The sequence below is a fragment of the Phalacrocorax carbo genome, chromosome 5 (assembly GCF_963921805.1).
Source record: "Phalacrocorax carbo chromosome 5, bPhaCar2.1, whole genome shotgun sequence".
NCBI lineage: Eukaryota > Metazoa > Chordata > Aves > Suliformes > Phalacrocoracidae > Phalacrocorax > Phalacrocorax carbo.
In genome coordinates this window covers 66,312,843-66,329,740 of record NC_087517.1, presented here as the reverse complement: position 1 = coordinate 66,329,740, position 16,898 = coordinate 66,312,843, and the positions used below count along the sequence as shown (strand labels likewise).

At 40.7% G+C, this 16,898-nt stretch overlaps 1 protein-coding gene across 4 annotated transcripts in view; it reads left to right on the top strand.

Moving 5' to 3' along the window:
- Positions 1-16,898, top strand: part of ANO5 (anoctamin 5) — a 63,752-nt gene that overhangs the window by 16,870 nt on the left and 29,984 nt on the right. For 2 of the 4 annotated variants that reach the window (XM_064452856.1, XM_064452855.1), the window contains 2 exons: positions 4,749-4,796; positions 11,649-11,762. In XM_064452856.1, coding sequence (XP_064308926.1) covers positions 4,749-4,796; positions 11,649-11,762 — 162 coding nt within the window. The remainder of the gene's footprint in view (positions 1-4,748; positions 4,797-11,648; positions 11,763-16,898) is intronic. The other 2 variants (XM_064452857.1, XM_064452858.1) reach the window with 1 other exon arrangement.

Sequence of the window (16,898 nt, the reverse complement as noted above, 5' to 3'; positions counted from 1 at the left end):
AGCTTTTCCGTTAATTCATTCCAACAGTAAGATCGCCCTGATTTTTTTTTTAATTTTTTTTTTTAAATGTAGCGCTAATACCTTATCTTCATGTGTTGTCACAGCTTCAGTTTTCTTTTCTATGAACTGGAAGAATTCCTTTTCCTCAGTTCTTCGCTAGGCTGCCTGTTGTCATCCTTGATGCATTCCCGCAGGAACTGAGCAGGGTTGTCTGTCCTGTCATGAAAGACCAGCCAGGCTTCTTCCTCTTTTCACCAAGACCGTTTTGAGCTCAGGTCAACGTGCTGTGTTCTTGTTTTGACAGATAACACATTCCTCTATTTTATAATTTACTCTGGTGACAGGTTGGTAACTTTCTTGTTACTTAACGATGTACTTTGTTCCTGCAATTGGAAAATACGAACGCTTGGAAGTCTTAAAACAATTTGAGTCAGGTAATTTTAAAATAGAAATAGAATTCATTCATACAAAGACCATTGGGAATGAGTTAAATGAATTTACATTCAGGTCACAACTTCATTATGCTTGGGCTGTCTTTTCTTTTGGAAGAGAAGAAATGTAACATACAATAACAGTATGCTTCTGCTCAGCAGTAGGGAGAAAAAGCTACAGCCTTATTGTTGACTTAGCAACAGAGGAGGGGAAAAAAGAAAAGAAATCTCTATTCAAATATTTAGAGCAGAAAACATTACCTATGCATAATTCAGTGGCATTTTTTCTTCTTTTGTAATCTATAAAAGAATACATGATTTGTACATAACGAATGATGCAAGTAAAACAAAAATGAAGGTGAAAAATAGTCTGTAGTGAAGCCTGCCAACATATATACAAAAGTCAGATGAAGTCCAGGAGTCAAAAAGCAATTGATTCTCCAATCAATGGTGCATTTGGCCCTTCCTTAAAATTTTGCATTTGTGCTCTAATCCACTGCTGCTTCCCTACTTTTACCCCATTTTTTCTTTTATCTGCTTCTTGTTGAGCCTCCTTACTTTTTTTTTTTCCTTTTTAATCTCCCACAAAGACAAAAGGAACAGGATCACTTGGAGTTCAATAGGTTTTCATATTACAAGCCTTCTAGCATGCATCATTTTTAGATGCTTTGTTATGCAGGGAGGCAAGGAGATGGTTTCCAGCAAAGAGCAGACTGGAGAAGGAAAAAAATGGATATGACAGGGATATTTCCAAATAGGTGTTGCAATGGGGACTGCTTCAGATGATATCATTGTTAAATCACAGTAATTCACAGGCAGCCACTTCTGTTAGGGGTAGGCAGCTGTCCTGATTGACCCTCTATGTAGAATCTACCTGAATCAGTCTTTATGGAGTTCCTGTTCCAAGAAATACATAAAAGCCTCTGAAAATCCTTTCAAGCAGATTGGACATATGAATGAAATAAAACCTGAGAATCTGGTTTTCCTCTGTCCTTTATATTTATGCAGCAAGAGAGCTAGAAAAACACCTAATGGCACGATTCTGTTTTGGTAGCACGGCGCACCTCTGTTCAGTGATTATTAGTTGCTCAAGTGCAAAGTAAATGAGGATGAGGCCCATGGACAAAATAGAGTTCCTATTCTTAGGAGGGAAGAAGGTCAGTTAAATAATTCAAGATTGTTAAGAAAGGTTAAAAAATGGAATTTATATTACATTTCCTGATAGTGAAATTTTAGGCCGTTCAAGTGGGATCATTGTAAAATCAGTACAGATTTTATGGAAGATTGAATCGCTAACTAGTTTGTCCTGTATCGACATCTGTAGGAGTGGTACACTGAGGACTATTTGTCTGTCTGCTATTCCAGCTAAGTAGTACAAAGGCACCTAAAACATTTGCTTGGTATGTATGTGGACCCTGAGTCTCTTACCCTCATAAAAGGCAGGTGGTTGCACTATTCTCTGAGTAGAGCTGCAGGATTGTGCCCTGTTCTAGCTGTGAGAAGGTAGGAGTCGATTTTGCACAGTTCTACATGAAATTTTTTCACCTTTCCTGTTAATTTCACACTAATGAAATGCTCACGAAAAAATCCTGTTAATCAGGATTTTCCATATGGTAATGTGACCATGAGAAAATATGAGAACAAGCAGTCTTTATTTGAACCAGGTTAGCAGAAGTAAATTGGCAGAGCTCCATCAGATGTATTAAAGCAGTGCATTTTACCAAAATTAGGGCTGTGACACACAGATAATTTTCTTTGAGAGTAGCAGGTGCTGCAGGTTTTCTAAATTAATTGGTTTTTTTTCTCCTGAAGAAAAACCATGATAACGTACATTACTTTTCATGGTTGTTCATTTTTCAGTTCAGACCAGTGGGTTTTCAAGTAGAGAGAAACTTAGTACTGTGAAGACAGACCAGATCCGTTTCAAAATCTAGAGGGAATTACAAAAAGGACTACAAAACACAGTCTGAAGAATATTTTGGGGAGAGAGTGAGTGCACTAAAGACTTACGAGAGTGGATTCCAAAGTCTGAAGGGCCAGCCCAGCACTGCTGCCACCACTGCCAACCTTCGTTATTCCTGGCTTACATATGAAGATGGACTCTCTGAGTGTTTCTGACAGCACTGTTTAGTTCCTGTTTTGGGGGGTCATGTGCTGTCAAGATGGGAGCCCCTTTGTGCTGTACATAGACTGTGGCATATAACGAAAAAGTGATGTCTCTCTACAAGAGTTCTTCCATTTTAAATGTGTAGGAAAGGGTATGTTGACTGTCACCGGCTTTACAATACTTAACCCCCATGATTTGAGCTAATTAATCAGGCACTTGTATCGAGAGCAGGGTCAGTCCCTAGTTTAGCAGGAAAGCATTTCTCAAAGCGCATGGGAATGGACAAAGGGTTTTTAGGAGCTGGGCTCTGTCAGCTGTGTGGCTTCATCCTGCAGTTAAGTGTTTCCCTAAATGCATTAAGATTTGTCTCAGAGTGAGGCAGTGTGGGCAGCATATGAGGGCCAGTGGGTAGCTAAAACCCGTATTTACACCTAGTCGTGGAGGAGGTGGGAGGAGCACAGGACGGAGAGGTGGAAGAAAAGAAGATGGAAGGGGACCAGCTTGGACGGGGAGGGCAGGTGTGCAGTGGAGAGGTCAGGAGCCGTAGGGCAGCAACGCAAAGCAAGGCTGCGCTCTTACTGTTGTCAGATTTCTACCGTACTTTACATGGCAGATGTTTTCAGTGTATAATTGGAGAAAAACTTTCTGCTTAAGCATCTCAGCCCTTATTTCTCTACAAATAGCGCAGTTTTTCCTGTAGCATCAGTGTTGTGAGGATTAGACCTCTAAACCCAGTTCAGGCTATCTTAGGGGAAGAGCACTGTGCAGCTATTTATATTTGCGCTGTTTCTCATGGGGATTCCTTGGCAAAAAAGCAGACTGATCCTTCTGTGTCGGAATTCTGAAAAAGACATTTGTATCTTATTAGATAAGCAAATACCTAGATGGCATCATTAAGAAAGGATGTACAGATGTGTGTAGATATTACTTGCAATGTAAACAAGAAGAAAAATAATGTGGTTTTTTCACAGAATTATGGGAATGGGCCTGTGGGGTTTCTGTCAAGTGAAATTGTAATAAAAGCAAAAAATATTAATTTCTAATTTCAAGAATCATAGACAGTACTTTATGAAAATGGGATTTTGAGAAATACACTTTTTGAAGTATTACAACTCTAAACAAATAAATGGTGATACAATAATGAAATGAAGTTAGTATTCTGGTTCTGTTCAAAGTTAATTTAATGCCATAGAGAACTGTCACATTTTCATAAGGCGCTTACACTATTTGCTTGCAGAGTTTAAACCTGTCTAGGATTTGTTTTCAGAAGGAAAACAAAAGAACAGTATGAGAAATTATTGACTAACAGAATTCGGTACTGTAAACCGTTATTCATACTGGTAGCAAAGCCTGATCTCAAAACCCCTTGCTTATGCAATCACACAGTTGTGGGTCAGTACCCCAGATGGCTTATGAAGATGTCTTTGTAAGATGGCTGTGCTCTGCAGAGTCCTCTGCTGTTGGTATTTCTGTCATCCCTGAGTGGAGTGTGGCCAGACGACATTGCAGCACCCTCCAGGCTCACATACAGGAAAATAATGAGCACCCAGATACTGTACAATTAAAATCAAGGTAGGGCCTCGCCAGGCAGGGGATCAGAACTGGAAGCTGGGAAGCCATGACTAGTCCCATTAAGCGGAACAACTACAATTACTGATACCAATTTGCCTCGTCTACACTGAGATTAATGATTTGTCTCCTCGCGTTTGTCTTCCTTCGGTTCACGTGGAGTAATTCCAGTTTGTCCTGAAAAAAATAGTAAAGGCTGTCACGTTTGTTCTGAATGCAAGTGCAGCCGTCTGTGCTATGTACATTTTCTCTCTTTGATATTAAAATAATAAAAAGTGTTGTTAAAAGTTGTTCTTTATCAGCTTGTAAACAGAAATCTGTGCCAAGTTGTTTAGACCTCATTTGTTATAATGGAAGTGCGGAGGAGTACTGTATGGCTTTTATTAAAAGTTATTAATATTTAAAAACGAGTTTGGGCCATGTAAAAGGCGGTGGTGTAGGATAGAGACCCAGTTCATCTGGGGAAGTAAAGGTTTGTTTAAACTTTGAGTATCTAGGCTGAAAATCCAACTATCACTCAGAACAGCTTTTCAGCAGCTTAAACCAGAAACTATACCACTTTTTCTGAAATAGCCTTTTATTTTAAAGCATCCTTTGCATCATCGCTAATAACATTGTTTTTCCCGTGATGCCACTGGCAGGGCCTAAACAGCACTGAGACTACTTTACTCATCCCTGAACATCATGTGGTAAGCAGTAAGCGATATTCATGCTTCCTTGCATGAATTTGTGTGGCGTCTTCTATTACCGTGTGCCAAGGGGGTCCCTCACCAGAAAATTTTCCAGTTTCAAGGAAGCCATCCTTCCAAAACGAATTGGTTTTTTTTTCTAGCATATAAAAATGAATGTGGTTTTTGAGTTTATTGCTAGTGATGGCTTAATTGATAAAATCAAGCAAATCGAAAGGATAATAGATAAAATTGAAAAGTTAAGTGTTGGTGGAGTAAACTGGAAAGTTTGCTTTTTTATCATTGTTTTGGTTTGATGGGCTATAGGACATATTCTGACTATGGTGTTATTAACAAATGTGGGATCCCTTTTTATCATAATAATCTGGAGGGCTCCCTGAGTCAGCATGATACTTGAAAATGTTTTAAAGAGCAAGAAGCAAACACTGACACCATTTGAAATGTGTTGCCTTTTTTTTTTTCTTATTGTAGTAAGTAATAAGGAAAAGCTCAAAATTTCCTCTTGCTGAAATTCACAGGCAAGATAATGGTGGTAATTGTCAAATATATCAGAAAACGTAAAATAACTTATTCTTCTATGGAGAAAAAAATTACAAAATCTCGTTTAAGATAACTGAAGAAGTACATGCTGAGATGTATCAAAATTGTCTGCTTGCTTACATTGGGCTCTGGTGTCTTACATTAACACATAAGCTCTCTTAGTATATTTTTTTATTTTTCTTTGTTCTGTGCTTGTTTAATGTGTTCTTTTATCCAGAGAGGCTTTTTCTGCGCATTTAAATTTTAGTGCAAACATCTTGGTGTCTTAAACTGCTTTGAAATGCATGTTTTCAAGCTTTCAGACTTTAACAGGGTTCAAAACTGAAACACAAGCGTGGTAAGAGTGCAAAAAGTAGCTTGCAAGGAATACCTGGGGTTTTGTGTTTCTTTGAATGGGAAAGGTTGTAGTTTCATGTGCAGCTTTGTAGCCAGCATGAAGCATAACTGGAAATCGGGATGTGTGGTGTTAAGAATGTTGTTAACACACTACTTTGAAGTGGGTAAGCACTTCAGTTGCATGGATTCCTCCAGGGAAGAATATTGAAGAGAACTTCATGCTAAGGGGATCTCTGGTATAATGGGAACTGAGTTCACTGTGCATAAACCAGGATTTTGCCTTTTTCATTTGCAGCAGAGAGTGCCTGTATATTTTCATATGTTGTGGAAATGCATTTCCAGGAGCTTTTTGCTTGTGGAAATAAATTTTGTTGAATGGTTATATTTAGCACAGCAGCACTTTAATCAGCATGTTTCTCCTGTAGCTGTAAGCATGTTTAATTCTGTCAAAAGACGGGTGTATAAATGTTCTGTGTGAACTGGGGATCTAAGTAAGAGTCATAATTTTGTTTTTAAGCCACTGAATGTTTCCTACCCTTGCAGTTACGGAGGCTTTTCTTGTATTTTGATTCAGCTTTCAAACCCTAATATTTTTGTCCATTTCTGCATTCTGAACATTTTCCTGCAGGGGATTGTTAATTCATAAATTTACCAATTGCTTTGTAATATAGTTATTTTGGTCTGTTATATTGTCTGTGATAAAAACTAATTTGCCTGTATGATTATCAAAGGTATGCAGTAAATAAATATTTGGCTTGTAGATGGTATCTGGTAAGCAAGCAAAATGTTGCAAATCACTGTTATTTTGTAATTTCAGGCAGTTTTCTTGTCTGTTAATGTAGGACTCTGTTAATATAACTTCTGGATGTGCTGGTGGGGATCATGTTACTGATGTAACTTCTCAGGATAGCGGTTAAATCATAGCCAGAGCTAAGCTATGCTTCACTATGCTATAATGCTAATAAAGCTAATGTATTGGGTTCCTCCATCGCAGATTAGCGTTGGTTACCGCTTTGTTACTTAAATTGCTGCTCTAAGCCATCTTCCCACTTCGAGATATGAAAAGCAGAAGGTGAAGGACGCAGAGGTCTGAACCCACAATCCCAACTCTGCGAGGCTGGACACTTGTGAAACCTTAAACTCTGGGGAGTTGAATGTGGGCCCCTAAAACTTGCAGGTTTCCGACTGAATATTAATCTGAAAAGTATTGCTTTAAGCCAAGCTCCTCTGTCTTTGAAGTACAGATGTGGAGAGGGCTGGGATATTTAGCAGCAATGTGTATTTGAGAAAGCGCGGTTGCCTCCAAGGAGAGAGATGTGCTAAGGGGCCTGTAAGGACATAAATTTCCTGTTAGGTGGATGACCAGGAATATAAATCCCTCTGAGTCCTGTGAAAATATACACGATTAAATCATTCAGGTATAATCTGCAAAATATATTTGCTTTTCAGATACTGTGATATTGTTAGACCACTGAGGGCTCGCTGATCGTACTGACCAAGGTCAGCTCTTGGTGTGCTTCGGTGGGTGAGCAGGGCCACGGAAACGTTTACCGCAGTCTCTTCAGCTTCAATCCAGAGTCGTTTCTCTGAAGCACTTTCCTGTTACCGTGTTTAGCGGTTGATGCCACATCCAGCAGCTCTCTTTCCCTGCTCCTGTTCGCGGTGACTGGCTTATTTGCTTTGGCCCTGGAGGAGGGTATCTGAGCCACCCGTGGGAGCGAGGTGGCCGAGGCCGCCTCATCAAGTATTGAGCAGTGAGGGAGGGTTTTGATGGATTTGAATGGAGCGTGCAACCACCAGCCAGCGTTTACATGCTTTACCAAACCAGTTCGGGCAGAACTGAACGTGGGGTGTTACAGCCTCACGTTGTATTGAGCTGTGCTTTGTTTATTTCCATACTGACATCTTGGTCGTTCCTGTAACCTGCCCTATTTGAGTCAGGATTTCCTATGGCAGGGCTTTAGTTAGTGTCTAATGTGAGGACTGCAAGTTGAGGTACTTGAAGGGTTGTTTGGTTGAACACAGTCCTGTACCCTGACCTCCACTGGATATCTAGACGGAAGTTACCGGTTATGTGGTAATTAGAAATATTAATATAATTCTGTATGAATCCAGTAAGTTTCCACTTATGTAGCCAGCTGAAAAGAAAATTTAGCTCTTCATGATAGACCACTACAGTGTTTAATGAGCATATTTGTCCACAGGCTATGAAGTTGCTTAGTTCTTATAGAGATAATTAGACTATTAAAACTGGAAATTTACTAGAGGAGGAGGGCAGCATTTGTTTTCAAACAAGTAGTTTTTGTAAACTTGCTTTGTAGCTGATGGATTTATTCAACTTTTTGGAAGCACTGGCAAATGCTGAACGCTTGCAATAACACCATTTCATAGAGTCATAGAGTGACTTGGATTGGAAGGGACCTCTAGAGGTCTCCTTGGCCAGCCTCCTAGTCAAGGCAAGGCTGACTTCAAACTTAGATCGGGTTGCTCAGTCATGGCTTTGCTGGGGTTGAGCTGTGTGATCTCTGAGGATGGTGATTGCGCAGTCTCTCTGGGCAACCTGTTGTACCCGTTCCTGCTCAACCACACCCTCTCATCCAGTAGGAATTTCCCTTGTTGCAACTTGTGGTTGTTGCCTCTTGAGTTTTCACCGTACACCTCGGGGTTCCATCTCTTCTGTAATCCCTCATTGGGTATTATTCAATTATTCAAAAGCTTCTGCTGTGCTGCGTTGGGAAGTTTTAATTGTGCTACTTGTATTCCGGAAGGTACATGTCACAGAAAATCTGCTCTGATGAGGTGTAACTTCATTTAATAACTGCACGTTGTCTAAGATCAATTAATTTGAATGTAGTTCTGGAAAGAACTGTTAAGAAATAAGATATACTATTCCATAATGTTTTATGATTCACTGATGCAACCGGTGCAAATTACTATCATTTTATACATTTTAGACCTGCAAGTGCACATGTCTGCACAGAATTCCATGAATATGCAAGACTGATCTTGTTCTTTTTGTGAAATCCAAATGCAGCAGAATGGAAAGGAATAATTTATGGGTTTAATAAGTAGGCCTCTCACTATCCATGACGAATAATCCCATGTACAGAAGGCGGGGAAAGTGATAAGTATTCCCCTTCTCAAAGCAGATCCAACAATGATCCAGTCTTCTTAAATTGATAGTCGGGCCTTTAATGACTGACCAGGATTCTGATAAATCTTAGAAAATGAGCAAACTTTGATGGCACTAAGGATAAAGTATTACATCAATTGTGTGGCATAATCTAATGATAACTATGCCACCCAAAGAATTTGGGACACTCCTTTGGCAGGAGCTTTTTGTGAAGTAAATATTATTTATTGATCTTTTTTTTTTCTTTGTGTGTATGGATTTTTTTAGTTGACTAGGACAATGTCTGTGCTCGCACAATCTCTGTCTTATTAAGTTGGGGGTTGGGGTGGTCTGTTTTTAGGCCAATTCCCAGCGTAGTAAGTTGTTAAATGCACTTTGAGGTTCACTTACAGTAATGCTGAATAATTACAGTACTGTTGATGCTATATAGATGTTGGTGTGGTTCTATGCACTGTGTTAATTTCATCAAATTAATATCTAAACTGTTGCAGTTTGCTTGTAGTCACAATTATATTTACAAAAAAACCCCAACCTGTAAGCAAAAAATAGAATAGAAAAATAGCATTTCTTTTCTTCTGTTGGGTTCCATGATTTTTGTGAGCCTCCAGTCTTGCATGATTATGCACTGCATTTGGAAGCAAAAGCATTTTCTGAGGTAACTGTCTGGATTTCAATCTTACAATGTAGTTTAACTGATCTGCTGTAAATATTTCTCAAGAAGAAAAACAACAACAACAAAAAAAAAACCCAAAAAACAGAACTGCCAATGGTGGAAGGCAAAGAGAGGATTTCTTCACTGTGACGGTGGTGAGGCACTGGAACAGGTTGCCTGAAAAGTTGTAGATTCCCTGTCCCTGGAAGTGTTCAAAACCAGATTGGATGGGGCTTTGAGCAACATGGTCTAGCGGAAGATGTCCCTGTCCGTGGCAGGGGGGTTGGAACGAGATGAACTTTAAGGTCCCGTCGAACACAAACCATTCTATGATTGCAGCATTTCCAGGAAATAATTTCTTTTAGCGCTTTTGTGTTACTTTGATCTGCAATGCAGTGTTTTGTAGCTCCCCAAAGGGTAGGATAGCTTCAGAAGTATAGGGATTCTCTGTAATGCATGGATGGCCCAAGTAGGCACCTGTCTGGTTTCAGCAGTTACCAGAGCATCTTGTGAAGATGCATGAAGTTGCGCAACACTACACAGCAATAGGGATCCTTTTGGGATTTTTTTGCAGTGGGTCCAATGCAACATGAGCATAACAGAAACACGCATGCACTATTCATTAGCCAGTCCTTGTTTTGTTACCTTTGCATTGCATTCAAAGAAACTTTCTTATTGTTCTTTTTTTAAATCTGCTTAAGCATCCAAATGATGGCAATTGCATTACAGGAGCGATATTTTAAACCACCCGAGTCCATTATCAGAATGGATGCCAGCACAGCTTTGCCTTTAATAAAAAAGGCATTATAGTCATAATGTTGGTGGGTGCTTGTGTTTTTCTAATACTTGGAGGCTCTTCCTGACTTTTTTAAGGACATGAATTTCTTGGTAACTTTAGTTGGGGTTGTCTGCTTGAAGCAGTTGGTTTGGGTCTTGGAGAGGAACAGTGGGCTTGCTAACTACTTGTTCGTTATTCCGGCAGAGTGGAAGGAGATATAATCTGTTCCTGAAGCGACGTCTCAGGGTAAAACAGTGATGAATGGTATTGCAAGTGGCTTGGATGGCTGCAGTAATAACATGCTTCACTGTGTGATGCCTTTTGTTAACTGGGAGCAAGGTTCACTGTTACAAATGTTCTGTTTTCTCAGTGAAATTTTTCACATGCATCATTGCGTAGTTTAAGAGAGAGAAGACAGGACATAATCCTCTAAATTATTTCTTGTTCCTACTTTAATAAAATGAAACCCCAATTTGGTCCTACAGAAACACACTTTTGCTGATGGGTGTGGTTAAAAAAAAACACCGACAACCTTCCTTAGCATGGAGTTAAATTTAGCTTCTGTGGAGAGCACTTTGCTCTATGAACCTCTAGTTTGTAAACAATTTGGTATGGCTGAGTACTGATACGATAATAAATAACATTACCTAATGTTATGTTAAGTTGTCTAGGAGAGTGAAGTAATAGTCTTTGTTTGCTTAACATTAAGTGCTGTAGCCTGTACAGTGAAAAAGATGGATGTTGATATTATGACATTCTGGCATGCTGATAAATGAAAATAAGACCTTTAATAGATCAATTGGAACACTAATTACCCTGTTGCATTGATACATTTTATTAGACTGCCCCCCTTCCTTCCCCAAGAAAGTAAATACAGGGGCTACAGTTCAAAATTGAGTATTGTTCATGTGCTGTTTTCATACATGGGACATACTTCTCCATGGTGGTTGGTTTGGTGAATCTTGTTACATAGAAGAAAATGCATGGAATTTACTTTCTGTTACCTGCTTCAAGTCAATGAATTGTGCCCCAGCTGGCTTTTGTGTAGAGGGGCATTCTGACTAACTGCAGAAAACAATCATGCTGCAAAATAACACTTGCCTTGATCATTTATGACACACTGTAAAGATTCTGAAAGAATAAATGGTAGCATTGTTCACAAGTACTGCAACACTAACATAGATGCATTCTTCATATGCCGGTTATTTACATGTCTGTTTGTGGATATAAGCATTTAATTTTTAAGTAATTTTAACTGGATTTAGCCCTTGTTAAAACTTGCCCAAGTATATCTTCAGCTATGAAGAAACTGAGGAATTGGGGTGATTTGGGGAAACTTCTTGGTCTTCTGTTATGTTTTAGAGCAACAGCAATACCTGGTTTTTTTTAATCATATGCCTATATCTTCCACAGATTGATAAAAGACATCAAAGCAAAGATTCTATTTTCTTCAGGGACGGTGTCAGGAGAATTGATTTTGTTCTCTCCTATGTGGATGATCTTAATAAGGAATGGGAAAAAAAGTTGGTAAGTTTGTCTTTTTGAGGTCCTCTTAATTCTTACCTGTTATAACCTGAATATCAGTTACTGAGCCTTTCAGGTCACTACACTCAGCTGGAATCGGACTTAGCTAAAAATCTGATGATTGTGTAAAAAGCCGTTCCATGTACTGAAATTTTTGTGTAATTTACTGTTGTGCATTGGGACCCAATTTTATTAGCTCTTTGGGGGGCTTTATTTACTGAATTGATAGCTGTCCCATTATTTAGGCTGGTCAATATATTACAAAATCAGTGGAAATAATACAAATAATTTTGCTTTCTTCATTTAAGTCTTCCAGTTAGCTGTGGCTCTGGTGAAACTGTATCTGTAACTAATTAAATGAAGGAGGTTTCTTCTAAATAAGCAAAGCATTATCCAAATGAGACGTAACAATAACTTTTTTCTTGCCAGTCCTTTGACTTCAGTTAGAGATCCAAGAATCCATGCAATTTTCCTTTGAAGACTTTTAAGACTTTATTTTGCTCAGAGTATTAAAAAAAAAAACAAACACAAAGCTCCTCTTTGAGCTCTTCCCCCTGCTTGACTCGCTCTCTACATATATGTTTTCATTCTTCTAGAAGAATATTTACAGTGGCTTTGATAAGAGACCTCCTGTGTAACAGAGCATGAATCATAGAAACATTAAGGTTGGAAAAGACCTCTGGGATCATCAAGTCCAACCATCAACACAACACTACCCTGTCTCCTAAACCATGCCCTGAAGTCCCACATCTACGCGTGTTTTAAGTACCCCCAGGGATGGCGACTCCGCCACCTCTCTAGGCAGCCGGTTCCAATGCCTGACCACTCTTCAGTAAAGAAATGTTTCCTAACATCCAATCTAAACTTCCCCTGATGCAGCTTGAGGCCGTTTCCTCTCATCCTGTTGCTAGTGACCTGGGAGAAGAGACCAACCCCTTACCTTGCTACAGCCTCCTTTCAGGTAGTTGTAGAGAGCGATAAGGTCTCCCGTCAGCCTCCTCTTCTCCAGGCTGAACACCCCCATCTCCCTCAACCTCTCCTCATAACACCTGCTCTCCAGACCCTTCACCAGCTCCATTGCCCTTCTCTGGACACGGTCCAGCACCTCAAGGTCCTCTTGTCCTGAGGGGCCCAAAACTGAACACAGGATTCGACGTGCGGCCTCACCAGTGCCGAGCAGAGGGGCACAATCACTGTTGTGGATACAAGCCTGGATGCTGTTGGCTTTCTTGGCCACCTGGGCACTGCTGGCTCATGTTCAGCCGGCTGTTGACCAGCAACCCCAGGGCCTTTTCTGCAGGGCAGCTTTCCGGCCACTCTGCCCCAGGCCTGGAGCGTTGCCTGGGGTGGTTGTGTCCCAAGTGCAGGACCCGGCACTTGGCCTTGTTAAACCTCATACAGTTGCCCTCGGCCCATTGATCCAGCCTGTCCAGGTGCCTCTGCAGAGCCTTCCTGCCCTCAATCAGATCAAAACTCCCACCCAACTTGGTGTTGTCTGCAAACTTACTGAGGGCACACTCAATCCCCTCATCCAGATCATTGATAAAGATAATAAATGAGACTGGCCCCAAGACTGAGGCCTGGGGAACCCTGCTTGTGACCAGCTGCCAACTGGATTTAGCTGCATTCAGCAATACTCAAGTACAGGCTTTCTCCAAAATGGTGGTCACTGATCATCCCTGAACTTCCCAGCAGGCCCCGGTTGCCTGAATGGTAGCAGTAGGTCAGATGGAATCGGTAAATGACATGATTTGTTACTTGCTCACACTGACACTTGAGGTCTAACTTGACTAATATAAATCCAAGGTATTTAAAAAATCCAGTGCTATGAAACGCAGTCAAGATGAACAGTAAATTCTATACAAACATAACATTTAAAAACCTAATAATTGCAGGGATTTTAATTATTTTGTTTTCTTTTTATTTGCTGCTGTTTTTCTGAGCCAGGAGAGGCTCAGAAAGAGGCTCAGACTAGTTTACAAACTTGTCTTTCCAATACAGGTCTCCAAAGTTTGTTCTTAAAAAAACCAAAACAAAACAAATAAACAAAAAAAAGGCAAAAATTACTTCATTCTCATGTAATCACATCATTTTGAAAAATAAGGCTTCTTGAAGAAAACTAATTATCCAGAGGCTTATGACAAAATTATGATCAAAACTAAAGGTCTGTGAAGTAAAGAACACTTCTCATCTATATTTTGTCATATTAAAGTGTTTCATAATTAAAAATTATAATTTCCTTTGAACAAAAACTGCCCAATTGGGCTGTTTAAAAAATTGCTTGCTGCTCACATCTCTGAAGGAAGTGCTGTTTTCATTCAAGACTTATGCTGCCTATATGCAAGCATGACCCAGTGTGCAACACAGCTTCTGCATCATATTCTTGTTATCTTAGAAAAAAGCTAGAATCTCTGTCAACATCTCTGATGCTTTTCCCAGCTTAAGCATCTCACAGTCTGCTTTCCTCAGCTAGCCAAGATCCGGAGATTTGCTTGGAAAACCAGGGTTATATTATCGCTATGGTACCATAAGTTTATATAAAGGCATACTTTTTCAGACCCACACTGACTCTGTGTCAGGCTGTGATCCTAGCTAGGTTTCTTCTTCTCCCATAAAGCAAAATGCATTCAAAAAAGAAGGAAGAGACCAGTCAGTGTAGAGAGAAGAAAGATATCCACGCAAAATATGTGAAAGCTGCTCTTAAAATAAACTTTTCCATTACTCATACTCAAATAACATGAGGAAAGAAATGGAGACTATTTAGGTAATGTTTCAAGTGGGAAGGAAAACGAGCCAGATGCTGGGTCTAGTCACTCATTCAAGCTGTGTGCAGCCGTTTCCTTCTCATGGCTTTATAGGTTGTTGGGGGGAGCAGGAATCTTTGCCAGACCAGACGCCATGTACATGGGTGTCATTATTGACTAAGGATTCACATGGGGAACAACCCAAGAGCTAGTAGCTAATATTGAAGACCCTCTTTGAGGTAAAAAAAGAGCTTAGTTAGGAAGAAACATCTCTGTCTTGCAAAAGGCTGGAACACGCGCATTAAGTTTTGTGGGCTATCATTCTGTATATGTCTGTTCCTTGCAAAGAGTTTCTGGCCCCCTGGAAGAAAGCGTTTGGTTTGTGGCCCTGTAGGTCAGCTCTGCGGTTGCAGAACAGATGGGCGTGAAGATATCAGTGTTATGGCTTGTGAGGTTTTTACACAGTTCTTGGGGAGTCTGCTAAGAAAAATAATTTTGCCCTGTATTTATGTCCAGCATAGACTTCTATACAATGAAGATGCCCATAAATTAAGGCAGACTTGTTAGCGTAGAAGTACCGTGCTGTTGTCTTTGTGGGAACAAGAATAAAATAGCGATGCACTGCAGCCTTTGGAATTTGTCTGACATACTGTACTTGCTATTGTACAGTTGTCACAGGAAAGAAATGTTAATTTCTTCTACTGTAGTACAATGATACAGCAAAATGTAACAGCTAAGAATAGAAATGTTCATGGGAAGAGAATAACAGTTGTGACAAATGGTTTTGTTTCCTTGTCTCAAGGAAACAGCTTTATTGCGCATTTCTAAGAAAGGGGTGAATAACGTCTTTGTGTGTTTCAACATGGCCCTGATACAGATGTAAGAGATGGTCTGTTCATTTTCTCCTTTAACTTTGTGAAGAATAAATGCGTTAACGTCTTTGATATTCCCCGGGAACTTTTCTGCTTAAACTCTGTTTTGAACTTGCCTTCTGTAAGCTGCATGAATAAATCCTTACCACTAAGTCTTTCTAAACAAAAATTAGGATTAAAGTTTTGTGAGACAATACTTTATATTTTTCCTCAAAGCCTCTAGCAGGTAAGTGTAAATATTTTACCCATATATAAAATGCATGTGAACATGGGAAAATAAATATAAATTTTGAAAGTATGTAAAAAATTACTAATGTATGACCAGGACGTGATCTTTGTTGTCCATGACTGTATTTCTTTACAAGAAACTCCAGAGCATTAGGACTCTGGAATCTCTCTACAAAGCAACTTGTTCCTGTGTTTACTGGAAGCAAAGTCCCCATTGCCCCAGTGGGGCACAGAGGTACAGAAAGAAGTTTTATCTAGTCCTTCATCACTTTTCATCATCTCAGACAGAAACTTCTGCTTTCTCACAGGCACCAGATAGCCCAAAGTTAGGGAACCAGGGGCAGCAAAAAATCAGATGCTTGCTGCTCCTGCTGCACCCTCTTAGGCTGCTGACTGTGAGAAGCTGTGTCCCCAGCTCTGCAGGAGCAGCTGAGAACTGCTTGGTCCAAGCTGGGTACCTCCCCATGCTGCTTTACAGCAGCCTGGCTGGTACTTGTGGAAAGAAGGTGTTTGGCATCTCCCGCGCTTTTAGAGGGCACACGGAGCACCCTCCCAAGCCACACAGGCAGTCCCTGCAGCGCTGCAGTGGGGACACTTATCTCATCCGTCTTGCCAGCCCCCTGCTGTCATGGCTGCAGGTGGATGGCAGGACAAGGGGCCTTTTCTAAATGGGCCTTGTCTCACCTGAAATGTTCTTGCCAAGGAGCTGCATGAGCAGCCTGAGCCTGGCCTCAGCCCATCTATCCTGTGAAGTGAATTGTGTTTTCTCAGGGTACAGCTAAGAGCAGAGTTCTTGTATATGTCTTACAATAGCATGTCATTGTTCCTAAAGGCCTAAAGGCTGTGGCTGCCACCCAGCGAGACCTGGACAGGCTGGAGGGCTGGGCCAAGGGAAACCTCATGAAATTCAGCAAGTGCAAGGTCCTGCCCCTGGGGAGGAACAACCCCGTGCACCAGTACAGGCTGGGGGCTGAACTACTGGGAAGTGGCTCTGCTGCGAAGGACCTGGGAGTGTTGGTGGGCAGCAAGGTGACCCTGTGCCAGCGCTGTGCCCTTGTGGCCAAGAAGGCCAACGGTATCCTGGGCTGCATTAAAAGGAGTGTGGGCAGCAGGTCATGGGAGGTTATCCTCCCCCTCTGCTCTGCCCTAGTGAGACCACATCTGGAGTGCTGTGTCCAGTTTTGGGCCCCCCAGTTTAAGAAGGACATGGAACTGCTTGAGCAAGTCCAGCAGAGAGCTACCAAGATGGTCAGGGGACTGGAGCATCTCCCTTGTGAGGAAAGGCTGAGAATCTT